Consider the following 18,743-nt stretch of genomic DNA (forward strand, 5'->3'; position numbering starts at 1 on the left):
GGGTCTGACGCTAGGGGGAAATTGCCCGTTGTGAGGTTGTTTCCACCTCGGGGTACCCAGGGGTTCCAAGAGGGAAACAGCGAAAGGGGTTCCCACTCCTAATCTCTGCGTTCCAATGAGTCCTGCAAAAATCGGTGTTTGTGATGGGTTGTTGGCAGCGCAAACCTTGTTTTCTTTCCTTCTTCAAAGCTTCTGGCCTGGAGGCTTAAGCAGGTATTTTAAAACAAATTGTTGCTGCGTCTGTAGATTCTGGAGAGAGATTAGCCTGGGAAAGAGCTGGTAATTGGGTCCTTCACCTTAGGAAGACAAAAGAGTTGATCCCACAGTTGTTTTAAGAACATATGCCACTGCTTGGGCTAAAGATAATTACAAAGGGAGGGGGAAAAATGCTCGCTCAGCAATTGCTCGCACCCCTCGGAAGCGTCAGGTGAGAAGGAAAAAGTTTGGAATAGCAATTTTCTCACCGCCAAGAAGATGCAAAAGGCTAATTCGCGCTGGAAAGACCAAAGAGGATCTAATAGCCAAGGCCTGTGGGCCAGATTCAGCTCGTGGGGTGCTTAGATCTGGCCCAAGGCGCCATGCTGGAAACAGCAAAGGGTCGGCCTGCGGTGCCCCTGCTAGTGAAAACGGAGCTTGGGAGGGCCACGTGTGGCCCTGTTTCCACTGGCAGAGCGCTAGCAAAACAAACTAAAAAGAAAAGGAGAAACGTTTTCCCCTTGTGCATTTGAGCCTGCAAGAAGGGACAGGAAAGGAGAAAGGGAAAGAGGAAGGACAAAGGAAAAGAAGGAAAGTGGGGAAGAGCAAGGAAGGGAAAATAAGGAAAGGGGAAGGAAGAAGAAAGGAGAAGAAAGAAAGGGAAGAAAGAAAGGGAGGGAGAAGGGGGAGGAAGGAAGGAAGGAAGGGTTAGGCTGGTTTATGACCGTAATAAATATTTGACTTGATTTAATAAGAGAATGTCTGCTTTCTCTACCACCCTTATGCATGCAAGACTTAATGGATGGATGGATGGATGGATGGATGGATGGATGGATGGATGGATGGATGGATGGATGGATGGAAGGAAGGAAGGAAGGAAGGAAGGAAGGAAGGAAGGAAGGAAGGAAGGAAGGAAGGAAGGAGATTATCATGAGAGGGAGGGAGGGTCTGAGGCAAGTCCTACCTTAGCATTTGGCCACCACAGGTGCCTCCGACTCAAGTGACATCGAGCTGTCCACACCCACCCTGTCCACACCTACCCCAGCCATGCCTCAGTCCTCCCATTCTACTCCCCCTGGAGGTCAAACACAACCCTGATGTGGCCCTCAATGAAATCAAGTTTGACACCCCTGGTCTACAGGACTGAGGTTCCATCTTGTCCCATCCTTGTCTCCAACCATGGCAACTTTTAATACTTGTGAACTTCAACTCCCAGGTTTTCCCAGCATGGCTGGCCGGAATTGGGAGTCCACAGGTCTTCCAACTCCAGCCAGGATGTCCGCATGTTGTAAGGTTGTCACCCCCAGGTCGTCAAGATTTGGACTCCTCTGTGGGGACAATGGTCTCCAGCCGAACGATTTAAGAGTACAGCTCGTCCTCCTTTAGCACGGTTCAAATTTCTTTCTTTCTTTCTTTCTTTCTTTCTTTCTTTCTTTCTTTCTTTCTTTCTTTCTTTCTTTCTTTCTTTCTTTCTTTCCTTCTTTCCTTCCTTCCTTCCTTCCTTCCTTCCTTCCTTCCTTCCTTCCCTTCCTTCCTTCCTTCCTTTCTTTCTTCCTTCCTTCTTCTTTCTTTCTTTCTTTCTTTCTTTCTTTCTTTCTTTCTTTCTTTCTTTCTTTCTTTCTTTCTTTCTTTCTTTCTTTCTTTCTTTCTTTCTTTCTTCCATCTCAATTTATTTATCTTACTACTGTAATTCCCAAACTTTTGGAGAGCTAGTAGACTGTTCCAAGAAATACATTTATATTATTAACAATTCTGGTAAGTCACACAGGATCCTAAAGCCAATGCATATCACAAAAAACATCTGCCAGTTCTATCTTGGTACAAGTCTAGTTCAGGATTTTTCTTTTTCTTTTTTCTTTTTCTTTGTTTAAATCATATTCGAATTTCAAATTTCTTCAAACGGTGTGCCCAGCAAGCCCCATGGGTTACTAGCAGAGGTGGTATTCAGCTGGTTCTGACCGGTTCTGGAGAACCACCGGTAGTGGAAATTTTGAGTAGTTCGGAGAACCGGCAAATACCGCCTCTGACTGGCCCCGCCAACCCCAACTATTCTCTGCCTCCCATTGAGTCCCAGCTGATCGGCTGGGTCTTCCTTGGTTGCCCTGCACAGGAGAACAGAGCTGCAAAGCAGGTTAGTGGGGTGGGGAGGGAGTGGAGATTTTGCAGTATCCTTCCCCCAGGAAGGGAAGGGAGGTTTCTTTTAGGATAGAATATAATTCTTTATTGGCCAAGTGTGATTGGACACACAAGGAATTTGTGTCCAATCCCACTTGGCCAATCAAGGAAGGAATTTTGCAGTATCCTTCCCCTGCCACGCCCACCAAGACCTGCTCCCCAAACCACACCATGCCCACAGAACCGGTAGTAAAAACGTTTGAATCCCACCACTGGTTACTAGGTCTCCATAATAGCGCACCCTTCCACAGAACTCTTGTTTATCTCCAGAAAGGGATGACCTCACAAAATAAAATCCTTGGCCACACCAAGAAACGTTGTTGTTGTTGTTATTTCACATAGCTGCTGAGGAAGCAGTTTGCAGAGATCCTGCCTGGAGGGAGGCTTTTTTGGGGGAGGAACTTCCTCCCCCTCTCTCCCCCAGGGTGATTCTTAGATAGGCGGTGAATCTCATGCACTCATTTGAGGACTTGTCCTCGCTTCTACCTATGGGCCTTCCTTCGTTTTCGAGGCTTGTGAGGGGCGGGTCCCCTGGTTTAAATTTCCCCAGGAGATTGAATAGGCTTTTTTTAAAAAAATTTCCCCTGCCCTAGGAGGGGGGGAGAGGGAGGGGAGAAGTCCTTTGAAGTCCTAAAAGGAAGAAGGGGTGGAAATTCCCACTCCCCTAACAGATGCTTGTGTTGGCTCTTGCTCAACGCATGCCGTGTGTGTGGCTCTTTCCCCCAAGTTTTGCTTGGTTTCTATTCGGCTCCAATGTCACGTCTTCTCTTGTGTGGTTTTTGTCCTTGTGGCTAGCTGGTAGGAGAGGAGAGCGTGTGCCTTACAGACAGCGCTCAGGTTATGACCATTATGGAGCCTGCCCGTTAGGGTCATAAGCAGAGGTGGGATTCAGCCGGTTCAGACCGGTTCGTACGAACCGGATGTCTTATTTTACGTCTGGTTCAGCCTCCCGGAGGCTCAGGAAGGCCAGAAAGGGGCCTTGTTGGGCTTCCAGAGGGCCTCCGGAGCCCGGGGAGGGCAAAAGCGCTCCCCCCACCATGGTGCAGGAGGCCGACTAGGCCACGCCCACCATGGCCACGCCCACCCAGCAACCGGGCAGAGAACCCATTGGTCAAAGTTTTGAATCCCACCCGTGGTCGTAAGTCGCAATGCTTGTGAAATGGTTGGGTCTTGCGATCGGGCTAGCTTTACAATGTTTTGTTTGTGTGTGTGTGTGCGTGTGTGTGTTGGTCTTTAAATGAGCATGGCAGTCGTAAGTGTGAGCATCCCAGGTTGTAAAGTGAACCCATTGTTTGCTACGGTGCAGTTTGGTCAAAACCTCAGAAATAAAGGCCCGTTGTCTGCAAAATCGTCTATAAAATGTGGTCCTGTCATCACCCTGCGAGGCTACTAATGGACGTAACTGCAGTCCAGGTGCCGAGTACCTGAAGAGAAGTCATGTGACCGCAGGTGGCAGGACTACCGTCTGGATTGGATCTGGGTCCATAAGTCCCCTGTTAAGCAGCGGCCCGTAATTTTGAACGGTCGTGAGTTGAGGATGACCCGTATTAACCATTCATGCAGAAATCTTATCACAGGTCAGTGCTCAGCCCATTGAGGTTGCTCAGGGTTGGGGTTTGTTTTTGGTTTTTTTGTACTTTGAACCCATCCTGATTTTCTTACTGGCAGCCAATGAATTGGATTCAAGTCACCATTTTTGATTGGAGGACCCCATCTCAAAAGTGATCCGCAAAATCAAAATTATCGGTCAAGTATTTGCTAAAGATATTTGAATATGTATATATATATATATATATGTATGTATGTATGTATATATACAGTATACATACATATATATATATATGTATGTATGTGTATACACACATACACACACACACACACACATATATATATATATACACATATATTTGTTTTCTTAAGTTTTCGCGAATATCTATATGTATGGTATTCAGCTTTGTTTGGGTATTTTCCCACATCATTATAGTTGTGCTTTTAAAGTTGTAACGTTTCGGCAGAATCTCATCTGCCATCAACAGGCTTGTGTATACACAATATACACAATACACAAGCCTGATGATGGCAGATGGGATTCTGCCGAAAGGTTGCTACAACTTTAAAAAGCACAACTATAATGATGTGGGAAATACCTGAATAAGCTGAATGCTCATATATATACATATACGTATACGTATACGTATACATATACATATACATATACATATACATATACATATACATATACATATACATATACATATACATATACATATACATATACATATACTTATACTTATACATATACACACATACATACATATACATACATACATATATATTAATGAGCTGTCTTTTCTGTGCTAATCTCTAACGGGTTTAGTTTGGTTTTTTTTTGTATTATTCAATGGATTAATATTCCGTGAATGTACCGGTTTTATTTCTGAACACGGTAATTGTGGATCAATATAGCCTACATAAGGCAAAACTCCAAAAAATGTTTAAAAGCGGGACAAGAAGAGCAGAAAGTTTAAGAGGCAGTGATTTAAACCAGGGGTCTCCAACCTTGGCAACTTTAAGACTTGTGGACTTCAACTCCCAGAGTTCCTTTGCTGGCTGAGGAACTCTGGGAGTTGAAGTCCACAAGTCTTAAAGTTGCCAAGGTTGGAGACCCCTGGTTTAAACAATGCCTAGTATCCCATGATTCCTTGTTCTTGGCAAGTATTGGCAAGGCTTCGTGACGTCACAAGCCTCCTCCCTGTTGGCCAGGCTTGAAGAGGAAGGCGGGGTTTGATCGCTGCAGCCAATCGGGCTTCAGGACGTACGTTTTGCTTTGCCAGACTTTGTGTTTTTTCAGCTGACTGTACTTTAGAGCTTCCCACGACACGACTCTCCGAAGTGAGCTTAAACTCTTGAGTTGGTTTCATTAAAAGGCCTTTTTGGTGTTTCTGCAACGGAACCTTTCTCCTTTCAGCCCACTTCTGCATGGGTGCAGTCAGAACAGATATTCAGTGCACAGCCCGTCTTTGCGCTGAATATCAGCCACTCACTGCCAGAACAATTACCAAAAAAAAAAAAAAAAAAAGGCAGATGGAAAAACAACACAGAAGAACAAAGCTGGAAGGGACCTCGGAGGTCTTCTAGTCCACCCCCCGCTCAAGTGGGATACCTTGTACCATTTCAGACAAGTGGTTGTCCAGTCTCTTTAAAAACTTCCAGTGATGGAGAAGAGAGGGGGGAAAGGAAGGAAGGAAGGAAGGAAGGAAGGAAGGAAGGAAGGAAGGAAGGAAGGAAGGAAGGAAGAGAGAGAGAGAGAGGGAGAGAGAAAGAAAGAAAGAAAGAAAGAAAGAAAGAAAGAAAGAAAGAAAGAAAGAAAGAAAGAAAGAAAGAAAGAAAGAAAGAAAGAAAGAAAGAAAATAACAGAGTTGGAAAGGACCTTGGAGGTCTTCTAGTCCAGCCCCTTGCTCAGACAGGAAACTCTACACCACTTCAGACAAATGGTTGTCCAGTCTCTTCTTAAAAGACTTCCAGTGTTGGAGCATTCAAAACTTCTGGAGGCAAGCAGTTCCACTGGTTAATTGTTCTAACTGTCAGGAAATTTCTCCTTAATTCCAGGTTGCTTCTTTCCTTGATTAGTTTCCATCCCTTGCTTCTTGTTCTGCCTTCAGGTGCTTTGAAGAATAGCTTGACTCCCTCTTCTTTGGGGCAGCCCCTGAGTTATCAGAACACTGCTATCATGTCACCCCTAGCCCTTCTTTTCATTAACTAGACCCGTGATGGAGAACCTATGGCACGCAAGCTACAGGTGGCAACGCAAAGCCATTTGTGCCGACACGCGAGCCGCAGGCAAACTTACCTCACTGCGCATGCGTGCGCCTCACAGCTGATTTTTGGCTTATTTGAGACCTTTATCGGCCTCCCGGAGGCTTGAGAACAGCTTCTGCAGCCTTTGCAGGCTGAAAAATAGGCCCGTTTTCATCACTTCCTGTGATGCCGGAAGTGACGAAATGGGCCTATTTTTCGGCCCGCAAAGTCTGCAGAAGCCTTCCTCAAGCCTAACGGGCCTGAAAATCAGCTGGGAGTTGCAGTGAGGTAAGGGGGTGGTCTGTGGGTGGGGATTGTGCGCGCATGTGCAGGGGGTGTGGGGGAGGCGCGCGCATTTCCTTCTGGATGCTGGCATGTGAGCACACGCATGCAAGCGCGCACACAATTTTTGGCACAGGAGCCCAAAAAAGGTTAGCCACCACTGGACTAGACATACCCAGTTCCAGCAACCGTTCTTTACATGTTTTAGCCTCCAGTCCCCTAATCATCTTGGTTGCTCTTCTCTGCACTCTTTCAAGAGTCTCAACATCTTTTTATATATATATATATATGGCATTCAGCTTTGTTCGGGTATTTTCCCACGTCATAGTAGTGGTGCTTTTAAAGTTGTAGCAACGTTTCAGCAACTTTACAACTTTAAAAGCACCACTACTATGACGTGGGAAAATACCCGAACAAAGCTGAATGCCATACATGTAAGTACCCGCGAAAAGTTAAGAAAATATATATATATATCGTGGCAATCCAAACTGGATGCAAATATGCCAAGGGTGGCCTTGCCTAACCAAGGCATTACCAACACAAATCAAATCAAAGCATTTCTTTTAAAATAGCACTGGGAGAATTAAGACACAAGACGGGGCCCCGGAGGACGGTTATAAAATCTGTAAAGTTTTATTTGCCTTCCTTCTTCATATAAAAAACGGAAAGCTAAGAACCGGCCAGGGTGCGTTTAGTTTTCACCAGGTTTACTCGTGGGGTCGGTTCGAGTCCTGGAGTCGCCTTTCTGAGCAAGCTGTGGTTGCGTTGGGAGTGATCGCAATTTACCTTAAGGGCAGATCAGTTTGCATTAGCTCCCTGTCTTTAATGGGGTTGAGCTTTCCTTGCTGATGGCCTCCGGCAAGAGGCTTCAGAGCCTTCAGAAGATGACAGCATTAAAAGAAGGAGGATGAGGCTACGGATTGGGAGAAGTTTGTGTGTGTGTGTGTGTGAATGTCCAGCCGTCCAATCCCTCATGGGAGGAGATACTGGTTTGTCCGTTTGCTTTGGGGTTGCATTGAAAATAGGAGGCAGGAAGGAGGAGTGTGAGGTATGCTGGATGCCTTGAGTTAGATTTTTTTTTAAAAGGGGCAGATAAAAATATAATAATATGTTATGTAATATATTATAATAATGTAATGTGATAATTTTAAAAAAAGTATGAGAGAGTCTTCCCAGGGTCAGCTGAGGTCAGACATGCCATGTCTCTGGAAAAAGTGAAGTGAGGTTCAGCCTGATCTTATGTTTCGTTTCCTTCCTTCCTTCCTTCCTTCCTTCCTTCCTTCCTTCCTTCCTTCCTTCCTTCCTTCCTTCCTTCCTTCCTTCCTTCCCTGCCTCCCTCCCTCCCTCCGTCCCTCCCCCCTCCTCTGTCCTTCCTTCCCTCTTCCTAAATTTGTTTTCCTTCTCCCTCCCTCCCTCCTTCCTTCCCTCCCTCCTTCCTCATCCTCCTCCCTTCCTTCCCTATTTCCATTTCCTTCCTTCCCTCCCTCCCTTCCCTCATCCTCCTTCCTTCCTTCCCTATTTCCTTCATTTCCTTCCTTCCCTCTCTCCCTCCTTCTTTCCCTCTTCCTAAATTTGTTTTCTTTCTCTCCCTCCTCCTCCCTCCCTCCCCTCTTTCCTTCCTTCCCTCCTTCATTTCCTTCCTTCCTTCTCCCTTTCCCTTCCTCCTCCTTCCCTCCTTCATTTCCTTCCTTCCTTCTCCCTCGCTTTCCTCTCTCCCCTCCTCCTTCCTTCCTTCCTTCCTTCCTTCCTTCTCATTTCCTTCCTTTTTTCCTCCTTCCTTCCTTCCTTCCTTCCTTCCTTCCTCCTTCCTTCCTTCCTTCCTTCCTTCCTTCCTTCCTTCCTTCCTTCCTTCCTTCCTTCCTTCCTTCCTTTCCTTCCTTCTCCATCCCTCCCTTCCTGATTTCATTTAATTTTTATCCCAAGTTTATTATGTTTATAAACCACTCTTAAATCACTCCCCCCCGCCGTGTTGTAACTTTTCAACGGTCCCTAAAGGAATGGTTGTAAGTCAAGGAGTGATGATTCTGCTGTTTCTGTTTGTCTCCAGAGGAGTTCAGCTTGGCCTTGTATTCTCGAGTCAGCAGTGGAGACGTTTATAAAATAAAGGCAATTCTTGGCCAAAGTCCCTCTTTCCCTACGAGATGTTCAAAACAAAACTCTTCCTGCCTTTCCGTTTTCAGAGAGGTTCCCTGGCGCAATCCGCGTTCCGGCTCCATTCAAAAACCGGGGCCAAATTGGTCATTTGGTCGCGAGAATCTTTTGGACGTCTTTCAGAAAGATTTGTAAAGCTTGTTTAATAAATCGCTGGAACCTGGTGCTGAGTTTGGTAGCTGTGCAGATGCTGCGTTTGGTAGCTGGTAAACGTAGAGGGTGGGACACTTGGCGTCGAATCTAATCAGGAACATAGAACATAGAGAAGAACAGAGTTGGAAGGGACCTTGGAGGTCATCTAGTCCAACCCCCCCCCACTCGAGCGGGAGAATCCATTCCAAATATTAGCCTCTACCTAGGATCAAGCTCACAGCCTCCTGATTGTGAGGCGAGAGCTCCACAAGCTTAGTTGGGGTGGAGATCAACATAAGTGAGGGCCTTTGTGGGTCATTTTTAGTGTGGCTGTGAGCACATCGATTGCATCACTTGCTTTTGTCTGTTTTTAACCGAGGTTCAATGCCCTCATTTGGATCGTGTGGTTGGATGCGGTTGGGCGGCAGAATGCCAACATCGACCAAAACGCACCCTGTGTTTGTACCCACAAGGAATCCGCAGGGATGTTTCGAATTGGCCACTGGTTGGTCGAACATCCGGGGCTCCGACTGGGATGGGGAACTCAACCGTATTCCAGGAAGTCCTTGACTTACGACCACAAGGGAACCCGAATATTTCTGTTGCTAAGCGAGGCGGTGGTTAAGGTCCCTTGTTTTACAACCTTCCTTGCCGCAGTTGCTCAGCGAATTAGAGCAGTTGAGTTAGCTGCAGAGTCATTAAACGAATCACGGCAGTTAAAGTTAGCCACATGATCATTAAACGAATCACTGCAGTTCAGTGAACCACGCGGCTGTTAAACGAGTCACAGCAGGTCAGTTAGCTGCACGCTTGTTAAATTAATCTTTAAGACCTGTGGACTTCAACTTCCAGAATTCCTCATGTTGGCTGGAGAATTCTGGGAGTTGAAGTCCACAAGCCTTAAAGTTTGCCAAGGTTGGAGACCCCTGATAGAGACTGGGTTGCTACTGCCTTTTTTTTTCAGAATATGGTGGGTAGGACCCAGGGGATCCAGTTCCCAGTTTCCCAGAGCACGTGTGCTCAGAGCTACTAGAAGGTGAGAGCAGCTGAAGCAGAAGGGGCGACTCGGGAGTAAGGTTGGGAGGTGATTGCCCCTCCCATAAGATATAAAGGACAGGCAAAGATGACAAAACCTTTGCAGGAAGCAAAGTCATTCATTTGGTTCAGATTCATTCTTGAAGCTCTTTGTACTTCGGTTGGTTTTTTTTTCTAGTTCATTGGACACTTCTGTTATTGGCAGCACTTCACAGGAAAGAAAGGTGGGTGCTTATCTCGAGGGACTGTTTTGAGATTCATTACCGGCTGGAATGAAAACAATTCCCAGCGTTGCAATAAAACAAGACTTGTTTTTAAAATAAGCGCCTGCGTAGTTACACGGTCTCGAAAGCCTTGGTCAGAACACTTTGATTGGAGTTTAAATCAAAATCAGGATGCTGAAATTGGGGGCTCGGGGGCTCGGGGCTCAGTGTGATGTTCCACATTCGGTGTCAGGATCCATACGGACCACGAGCTGGGAACCAAGTCCTGGGACAGCGATCTATCGGAGGGAATCTTTGGCACATATTTGGGGGAAGAAGAAGAAAAAAATAGCTGTCTAAAAATAGAGGCGGAGAAAAGAAATGGCTCCAGGATTAGAAGAATCTGCCTTCTTAGCTAAATGCTTCGGGGGTTTAATTCCAATTTGGGGAGGCTGTTTTTAACTCTCCCCCTGCCAAAAAAATAAGTCACCGGACTATTTTTTTTGGCTATTTTAAGGAAAGAAGGATGGACAGCCTCTCAGATAAGAAATGCTTACAACTTCTGAAGTTATTTTGGTGTGCAGGAACTGGGATTTTATTTTTCTTCTCCTCTTAAGGATATCTAAACAACCCCACCTCGTTTTGCCTCTTTCTCAACCCCATTGCTGATTCTTTGCTGGTGGGGGGTATATTTATTTTTGGCATGAATATGCTGTTTTTCCTATTCCCCTCTCCACCCGGGGAAAAAATATTTGGGAATGGCTTACTCTTCCTTTGGTCCAGCCAAAGAATGTACTACGGCCCAGGGCGAGGTTTTAACCAAGAATTTTGGCCCAAGGAGGGAGGGGTAAAAAAAAAATCAAGTTCTTTTGAGCTTTTCATCTTTTGGCTTACGGTTTCTTCTAGGCTGAGGATTTTTTAAAAAACTTTTTTTTATTAAGTTATTAAGTCTTATAAAATACAAAAGTAAATAAAAGAGCAGTGAGGAGGGAAGGGAAAGGGGAAAGAGAAGTCAGGAAAGGTAGGGAAAGGGAAAGAAAAATGAAGGATTTACTTCCGACTCTCTCCATTGTGGTAGAACAAGGCATTGGCTTCAAATCACAACTTTTTTTTTGTTTTGTTTTTCCATAATATGAAAAAGTTGTTTCTATAAAGATCTATTATTGATCATCATTTTTATACCATCTTTTCAATGACCCCATAATTCCTTGTGGGGTAGAGTCAGGGCCACTGAATGGATCACGGAGTTTACTGGCCACCAATGCGGAGGGTTTTTTTTTTGTCTACCATTCTCAGTGTGCCCAGAGAGAGAAATATCTGCCTCTACCTAGGATTGAACTCACAATAATAATCCACATAATCCCTTGCGGGGTAGAGTGTAGGCAACTGAATGGAGCTGAGTGTTTTAATGGCCGGATGCCCTTCTCGTTGCCAATGTGGAGTTTTATTCAGCAGATATATTCTCAGTGTGCCCAGAGAGAGAAATATCTGCCTCCAGCTAGGATCGAACTCACAGCCTCCTGATTGTGAGGCGAGAGCTCCACCTCTAGGCCAACGCACCACTTATAAAGATTTATCTATAAAACCCAAAGTCAAAGTTACATTCTTCTCCACATCCAGCATGAAATTCAGACGCGGTTCTTCTAGGTTCGGGCTGATTGTAGTAGGATGAATTACAGACTAATATTTTATTTTTCGCAGTTCCACATACAGGTAGTCCTCAACTTAATCACCATTCGTTTATGGACTGTTCAAAGTTACAACGGCACTGAAAAAAGTGATTTATGACCATTTAACACGTTTCCGATTGTTGTTGTGAGGATTCCGGCAGTTACTCCAATTAAATCATGAGCCTCAAGCCACACTCCGAAAACTGAAAAGGATTTATTTGAAGTGAACATTCTACGTCTGGCATTAGCCTTAGCATAGCTGACTCTGAGATATGTAATTCACTGTCACCCTTGATCCTGCTTTCCCACCCACCTCTCTGGGTGTATCACCCAATGAAACACATCCATAGCCAAGAGTCATCAATCATGCTCTCCAATTAGATTTTTGTGCTGCAGAAGCTTCAGTCATCTAATCAGTCTTTGAAGAAAATATGAATGGAATGTACTTACGATTCCACACTGCTGCCTGCTCTTTGAAACTCCCCCCCCCTTCTTTCTCTTGTCAACTATAAAACATGTATACAAAATGTTTTATGAGTTGACAGTTGTAGGATCCCCATGGTCATGTGATCAAAATTCAGATGCTCGGTAACTGGCATGTACTTATGACGGTTGCTGTGTCCCGGGGTCATGCCATGAACAAGGTCAATGGGGACACCAGATTCACTTAACTGTGTTCAGGTAGTCCCCGATGTACAACAGTTCGTTTAGTGGCGGTTCAAAGTGAAGAAAAGATGCGAGTTTTTTTACATTTTTTAAAGAAAAAATGTAATAAGTAATAATATGATACGAATCTGGATATGAAAGCTGAGTTTGTAATCATGGCCACGTTTGTATTGAAATGTGGAAACCTGGAACTACATTGTTCACGTAATGAGATGTTTTTAAAAGATAAAAAAAAATATTAAGACAAAAACAAAAGTGGTCATACGATGGGGCAAAACTCGCTTAACGAATGTCTCACTTTAGTAACAAAAATGTTGGGCTCAATGGTGGTTGAAGAGAGTTGGCAATGCTCCAGAAATCTGACTTCCAATTATCAGTAGTATCTACCAGTGATGGCTAACCTTTTCGTCGTCATGTGCCAAATGTGCGTGCACGCCGCCTGCACACATAATGCAATGCTCTCGCGACCCCCTACCCCCTGCCCCCTGCGCATGCACACGCGTCTCCCTCATGCACCCCTCCCCCTGTGCATTCGTGGTAGATACCCGACAATCAGGGGCAGGATTCAAAATGTTTAACAACCGGTTCTGTGGGCGTGGCTTAGGTGGGTGTGGCTTGGTGGTCATGTGACTGGGTGGACATAGCTTGGTGGTCATGTTATTGGTTGGGTGCAGCCAACTCAATATCACTCACATTGAGGCATACATCTCCTCGCCTGGGCTCTCATAATTGTAGGGATGCTGCAACAGTCGTAAGTGTGAAAAATGGTCAAAAGTCACTTTTTTCAGTGCCATTGTAACTTTGAATGGTCACTCCACACAAGCAAAGTACCAGCAAAGGAGGGGAAAAAAACCTCCAGAGATGTTCCTGAGACAGGAAGTCTAGTCCTGCCAAGAAGGTAGTAAGGGTTAATGGAGAGGCAGTTTCTGTAAGCAACACCAGAATGTTTCCTTCCTGCCTTCCTTACAGGATTAGGCCAGTAATTTCTTCTAACAACCAGGTCTCCAAACTGCTTAGAATGTAAACAACTGGTTCTAGCGAATAGGTGCGAACTGGTAGAATCCCACCCCTGCCAACAATCAGCTGGCTGGTGGGAGGCACGCACGCGTGCGCAGTGGATCTGTTCCCGGCGACGGTTCACGTGCAGACAGAAATGGCGGCTCTGAGTGCCACTTCTGGCATGAGTGCCATAGGTTCACCATCACGGGCATATACATTTTATACGTGCATAAGTGCATCATCGTTTCTACCGTCCCTGTCCTATTGTCCCCAATTATTAGTTCCTATTTCTTGTATTTAAACTTACGTTTATTCTTATTTCTGTTGTATTGTAAGCTTTTGACGAATCAATAAAATCAATAAAATCAAAAAATAAATCTCAGAAATGAGTCGTAACCGGTTTGGACCGGTTTAAGCGAATCGGTAGTTCTGATGATCCTTTGGCCCCGCCCACCCTCCCCTGCCCCAGTCTGTCCTATATTTCCGTGTTTTGCAGCCCAGCTGATTCACACGGCACCGCGGATTGTAATGCCTCAGCCGTTTCACTCACCGGGGCTGCAGCAGGAGGCAAGTTTTAGAGCTGAAAATGGGCGGTTTTTCAAATGCTGCGTGCGCGCGCAAAGTGCGCACTTACCAAACCGGTTGTTACACTGGTCGAATCCCACCCCTGCTTAACCTGCAGTGATTCACTTAGCACCTGGGGAGAGAAAGGTCATAAGATGGAGCAAAACTCACTCAACAACGCTTAGCCATGCTTAGAAACGTCAGGCACAATGGTGGCCATAATTCGAGGACTTCCTGTAGTAGTGGAGAAGTAAGGAGACGGTTACTTTCCTGGTGTGGAGACAATAACTTGGTCCTCAACATCAATGAGAACAAGGAGCTTGTAGTGGACTATAGAAGGAACTGATCCGACATCGGAGCCATTGCTTATCAATGGAGACCGAGTAGAGCAAGTGGCCAGATTTAAGTTTCTGGGTGTTGCCATCAAAGAGGACCTGACCTGGGGTGCCCACATTGCAGTCCTGGTCAAAAGGGTCCAGCAGAGATTATACTACCTGAGGCTTCTCAGGTAAAGAACAACAGAATGAAAAACTGCTGGTGAACTTCTACTGCTGCACCATAGAGAGTATCTTAACTTACTGCGCCTCTGTATGGTTTGCCAATTGCACAGGGGTAGATAGGACAGCACTCCAGAGGGTGAACATCATTGCCCAGAGGATCATGGGTTGCCCTCTCACCTCTCTGGAAGAGCTTTCTAGCTCCCGCTGCCTTAAGAAAGTTCAAAACATTCTCAAAGATCCATCTCATCCTGGGAACCCCCTTTTTTTGAACTATTACCATCTGGCAGACGGTACAGGATACTAAAAACAAGGAGAAATAGGCTGAAAAACAGCTTCTATCCCAGGGAAGGAACTCCATTGAATTCTACTGTATAGTGCAATATTCATGCAATACCAGGGGTTTTCAATTCAATTGTATAGAATGTGAAGGGTGTGTGTTTGTGTTTATTTTCATAGTCATAATGTACACTGAAGATGGTATTTAATTTCGTTGTACGAGGTGCCATGACAAGGAAGTAAACTAAACTTTTAAAAAAAAAACCTACCAGGTTGAAGTGTAGGTAACTGGCTAAAAAACATTGACCGCAGTATTTCCTTTTCATTATTCCTTGGAACTCAAGTTCGACGTTGCTAAACACTGACAATTATTGTTCTTGGACCAAAAGTTCTTCCTTTCTTGCGTTTGGTGTGTTGGAGAATTTATTTAGCTCTGGAAGATTCCAGTTAAAACTTCCAATGTGTTTGACCTTTCGGAGTCAAATAATACAAAATAGTATCTTTTGGACTCTTTCCCAGCAGAGGGAAGCCAGAAATAGATGCACGTTCACCCCTGTTACAGGTAGCCTTTGACTGACAGCTGTTTGTTTAGTGGCCATTTGAAGTTAGAATAGCACAGGAGGAGGGAAGAAAAAGGGATTGATGCGGAAAACAAAAAGATCGTAAAATCAGATCCGGCCATAGAATGACTTGCTTTACAAACTATCCCGACTTATGACCAAAGTCGTGTTTCTCGCTTATGGTTTTAAGTTGAGAGCTATTTGTAAAATAAGGGCAGAGAGGGAGCCCTCAGCTTACGACTGCAGCTGGGCCCAGAGTTTCAGTTGCTAGGTGAGACAGTTGTTAATTAAATTTGATTTTCAGCACAAAAGTGTGATGACCCAAAGGGGCATAGCACAAAGGCAACACTGTCAGATAATCAGTAAGAGTCCCTTTATTAGTGCCAACTTTGCCCCCAATGTCCTGGTTACCTTCTGGCTGGAGAAAAACTCCCCAGGAGCAGCCTTTGGCGACAGAGAATCAAGTCCAAAACATGGTCAACACAAACTGTAACTATAAGTCCAATCAAGGCAAAATGAGGTCATTAGTCTGATTGGGCAGGCGCAAGAATTCCAGACTTCCAGAGGTGAAAGCATGGCAATAACACAACATGGTTGGGGAGAAGCCAGGAACACAGATAAGCAAAGTCAACACAAGATAAACTCACGTTTGCTCCCAGCAGCTGCCTCACTTAACATGCATCACTTTTAAACTTTCATTCCTAGGTGTGGCTAATGAAGGGAATCAGGGCCCTTTCCTCCCCTGTAAGCCACACAACCAACGTTGCTCCCTTCTTCATTCCTCCCTGCGTGCCCTAGGATGAAGAGGGGGTGGGCCTGGGTCTTCCTCTGAACTCCCTCTCCCTTGTTCTATCTCTCCCCTGCTCTGCCCAGTCAGACTTTGCCGTTCCCCAGTTTCCTCCACAGCTAACGGAGCCACGCTCCTACTCCCTGTCGGCTGTTTTGTCTTCCTCCTCGGATTCAGAATCCGACAGGGGCATGACACAAAAGTAAAAGAAATATCTCTTTGTGGATTTCCCCAAGCATGGAGCTGTGGGGGTGGGAGGGGGAACCAATGAAATACATTCTATAACCCAGGAAATACAGGGGTAGTCCTCGGGTTATGACCACACAATTGAGCCTAACATTTATGTTGCTAAGTGAGACGTTTGAATTTCACCCCATTTTATGAACTTTCATGCCATCGTTAAATGAATTGCTGCCGTGGTTAAGTGAGTAACATGGTTGTTAAGTGAGTCTGGTTTCCCCATGGATTTTGCTTGTCAGAAGGTCGCGAAAAGTAAATGCTGTGACTCCAGGGACAATGCAACTGTCATAAATGCAAGTCAGCTGCCAAGTGTCTTGAGTTTCGACCACGTGAGCGTGGGGGTGTTGCAATGGTCGTAAGTGTGAAAAACTGTTGTAAGTCACTTTTTTCAATGCTGCCCTAACTATGAATGGTCACTGTTTTAAGTTGAGGGCTACCTGACCATGTTGGTGTGGATGGGTATGTAGGTAAGAAAAGAGCCATTGTCCTCTGGATTTCAGCTCTCAGGCAGAACGCTCCAGCGTGGGTCTCTGACAATTCACTTCGGCCAACTCACCACGGCCAACTCACAGCAGTCAACTTGTCATGGCCAACTTACAGTGGTCAATTTGCCATGGCCAACTCACAATGGTCAACTCACAATGGTCAACTCGCCATGGCCAACCCACAATGGTCAACTCACTATGGCCAATTCACAATGGTCAATTGATCATGGCCAACTCAATGGTCAACTCACTACAGCCAACTCACAATGGTCAATTTGCCATGACCAACTCACAATGGTCAATGGCCAGTGGTCAATTTGCCATAGCCAATTCACAATGGTCAACTCGCTATGGCCAACTCACAATGGTCAATTTGCCATGGCCAACTCGCTGCAGGAAAACTCACTGCAGGACAAGGGTTACACTGATATCAAATAAATGGTGGAATAGATTGATTAAAGGAAGGATTACAAAAGGAGGGACAAAATGAACGACAAAAATTAAAACCATTTTTAAATTCTAAATAATTACATTGAATTGATCAATTGTCCTGCGGCGAGTGGCCATGGCGAGTCCTCCCACGGTAAGTTGGCCGTGATGAGTTGGCCTCATTGTGTTGGCTGTAGCAAGTCGTCCCATTCCGTCCAGAGTGTATCCCAAAGAAAGGGCAGAGAAATGGCGTCTTCACATCGAATTGCACACTCTCTCTCACACACACACAAACCCAGGGAAACACACGGGGGGGAGGAACCCTTTGTCTGTTCCGATGGTAGAATTTCCTGTCCCTAATCTTTGCCATCTGCTCCGTCTTTCCTGGCTTTTGCCAGCAGCTCCGTCAGAGCTAGGAAGGAGGGGGGGGGGGCAGGAGGACTGAGACTTTGCCACAAGAAAGAGGCCAACGAAACAAACCTAAGACGATGCAAATTGCTGATCTTCTTCTTTCGTCTTAGAAAGAGCTGCAACCGCAAGTGTGTAACTCAAGCTGTTTACTGGGCGTTGTTACCTCCAGACAGCCGGGGTTACACCCTGGTGATTATCCTGATTAACAGTGGCACCTCCGGCAGTCAAAGGGGACTCACAGGTTATCTAATTTTAGAGGATCACAGAAGAACTCTGTAGCTGGTTCATCCTGGAAAACCATGGTTTAAAAGAGACAGGCCACTCTTTGGAAGACAACAAAGCCCATATTTTGTACAGAGAGGATTGCTGGTTTGAAAGAAGAGTCGAAGAGGCCACCTAGGTCCAAATTATATGAACAACTAGACACAAGCGCACACACACACCCCGCATGCCATCACTTGCTAAACAACTAATTCCCCCAACACTGTCAAACTTTTTACTAAGACTGTATTATGATGATTTTTCTCATCCTTCTTATTACCTGTCTCCTTCCCCTTATGACTATAACCGTGTTGCTTGTGTCTTTAGGATTTATATTGCTTTATTTAGTTTCCTAGGATGATTTGATTGCTTATTTAGTATCCTATGGCTATCACTAAGTGTTGTATCTTATGCGTGTTGATGGATGTATTTATTTTATGTACACTGAGAGCTTATGCACTGAAGACAAATTCCTTCTGATTCCAATCACACTTGGCCAGTGAAGAATTCTACTCTACTCTACTCTACTCTACTCTACTCTACTCTACTCTACTCTACTCTACTCTACTCTACTCTACTCTATTCCAGGAAGGATGGGAGGAATAGAATAGAATAGGGAAAGAATAAATGAATGGAATGGAAATAGCCTTCAGCACTGCATTCTAACCACTGCGCCACCATGGCCATATCTTGTCATATCGATGCAGTTCTCACCAATTTTAGTAAGAACATTTAGTAAGGACAAAAATGATCACCGGGTAGTACACTTTCCACTCATTACCTATTAAATGGAGCCTCATGGCCAATCTGGCACTGACCTGCCCTGATTTAATTTCAACATGTTTGAGAAGCCTGTCGTGTTTCTTAACCTGCCTTTCGTTTGCTTCTTAGGCTACAGAGTCCTGGCGATAGAGCTGTTTTCTA

General features: G+C 45.1%; 1 protein-coding gene across 2 annotated transcripts in view; it reads left to right on the forward strand.

The window, feature by feature from the left end:
* The window catches only part of JAM3 (junctional adhesion molecule 3), a 45,548-nt gene that overhangs the window by 12,776 nt on the left and 14,029 nt on the right, over positions 1-18,743 (forward strand). The window contains exon 2 of one of the 2 annotated variants that reach the window (XM_087970105.1): positions 18,718-18,743. This exon is cut by the window's right edge and continues 33 nt beyond it. In XM_087970105.1, the coding sequence (XP_087826231.1) occupies positions 18,718-18,743 (26 nt within the window). Of the gene's footprint in view, positions 1-18,710 lie in introns of both variants that reach the window. The other variant, XM_087970104.1, reaches the window with a different exon arrangement.

The sequence above is a fragment of the Notechis scutatus genome, chromosome 7 (genome assembly GCF_049901735.1).
Source record: "Notechis scutatus isolate UNSWTSFEM ecotype Mainland chromosome 7, rNotScu1.2, whole genome shotgun sequence".
NCBI classification, from domain to species: Eukaryota; Metazoa; Chordata; class Lepidosauria; order Squamata; family Elapidae; genus Notechis; species Notechis scutatus.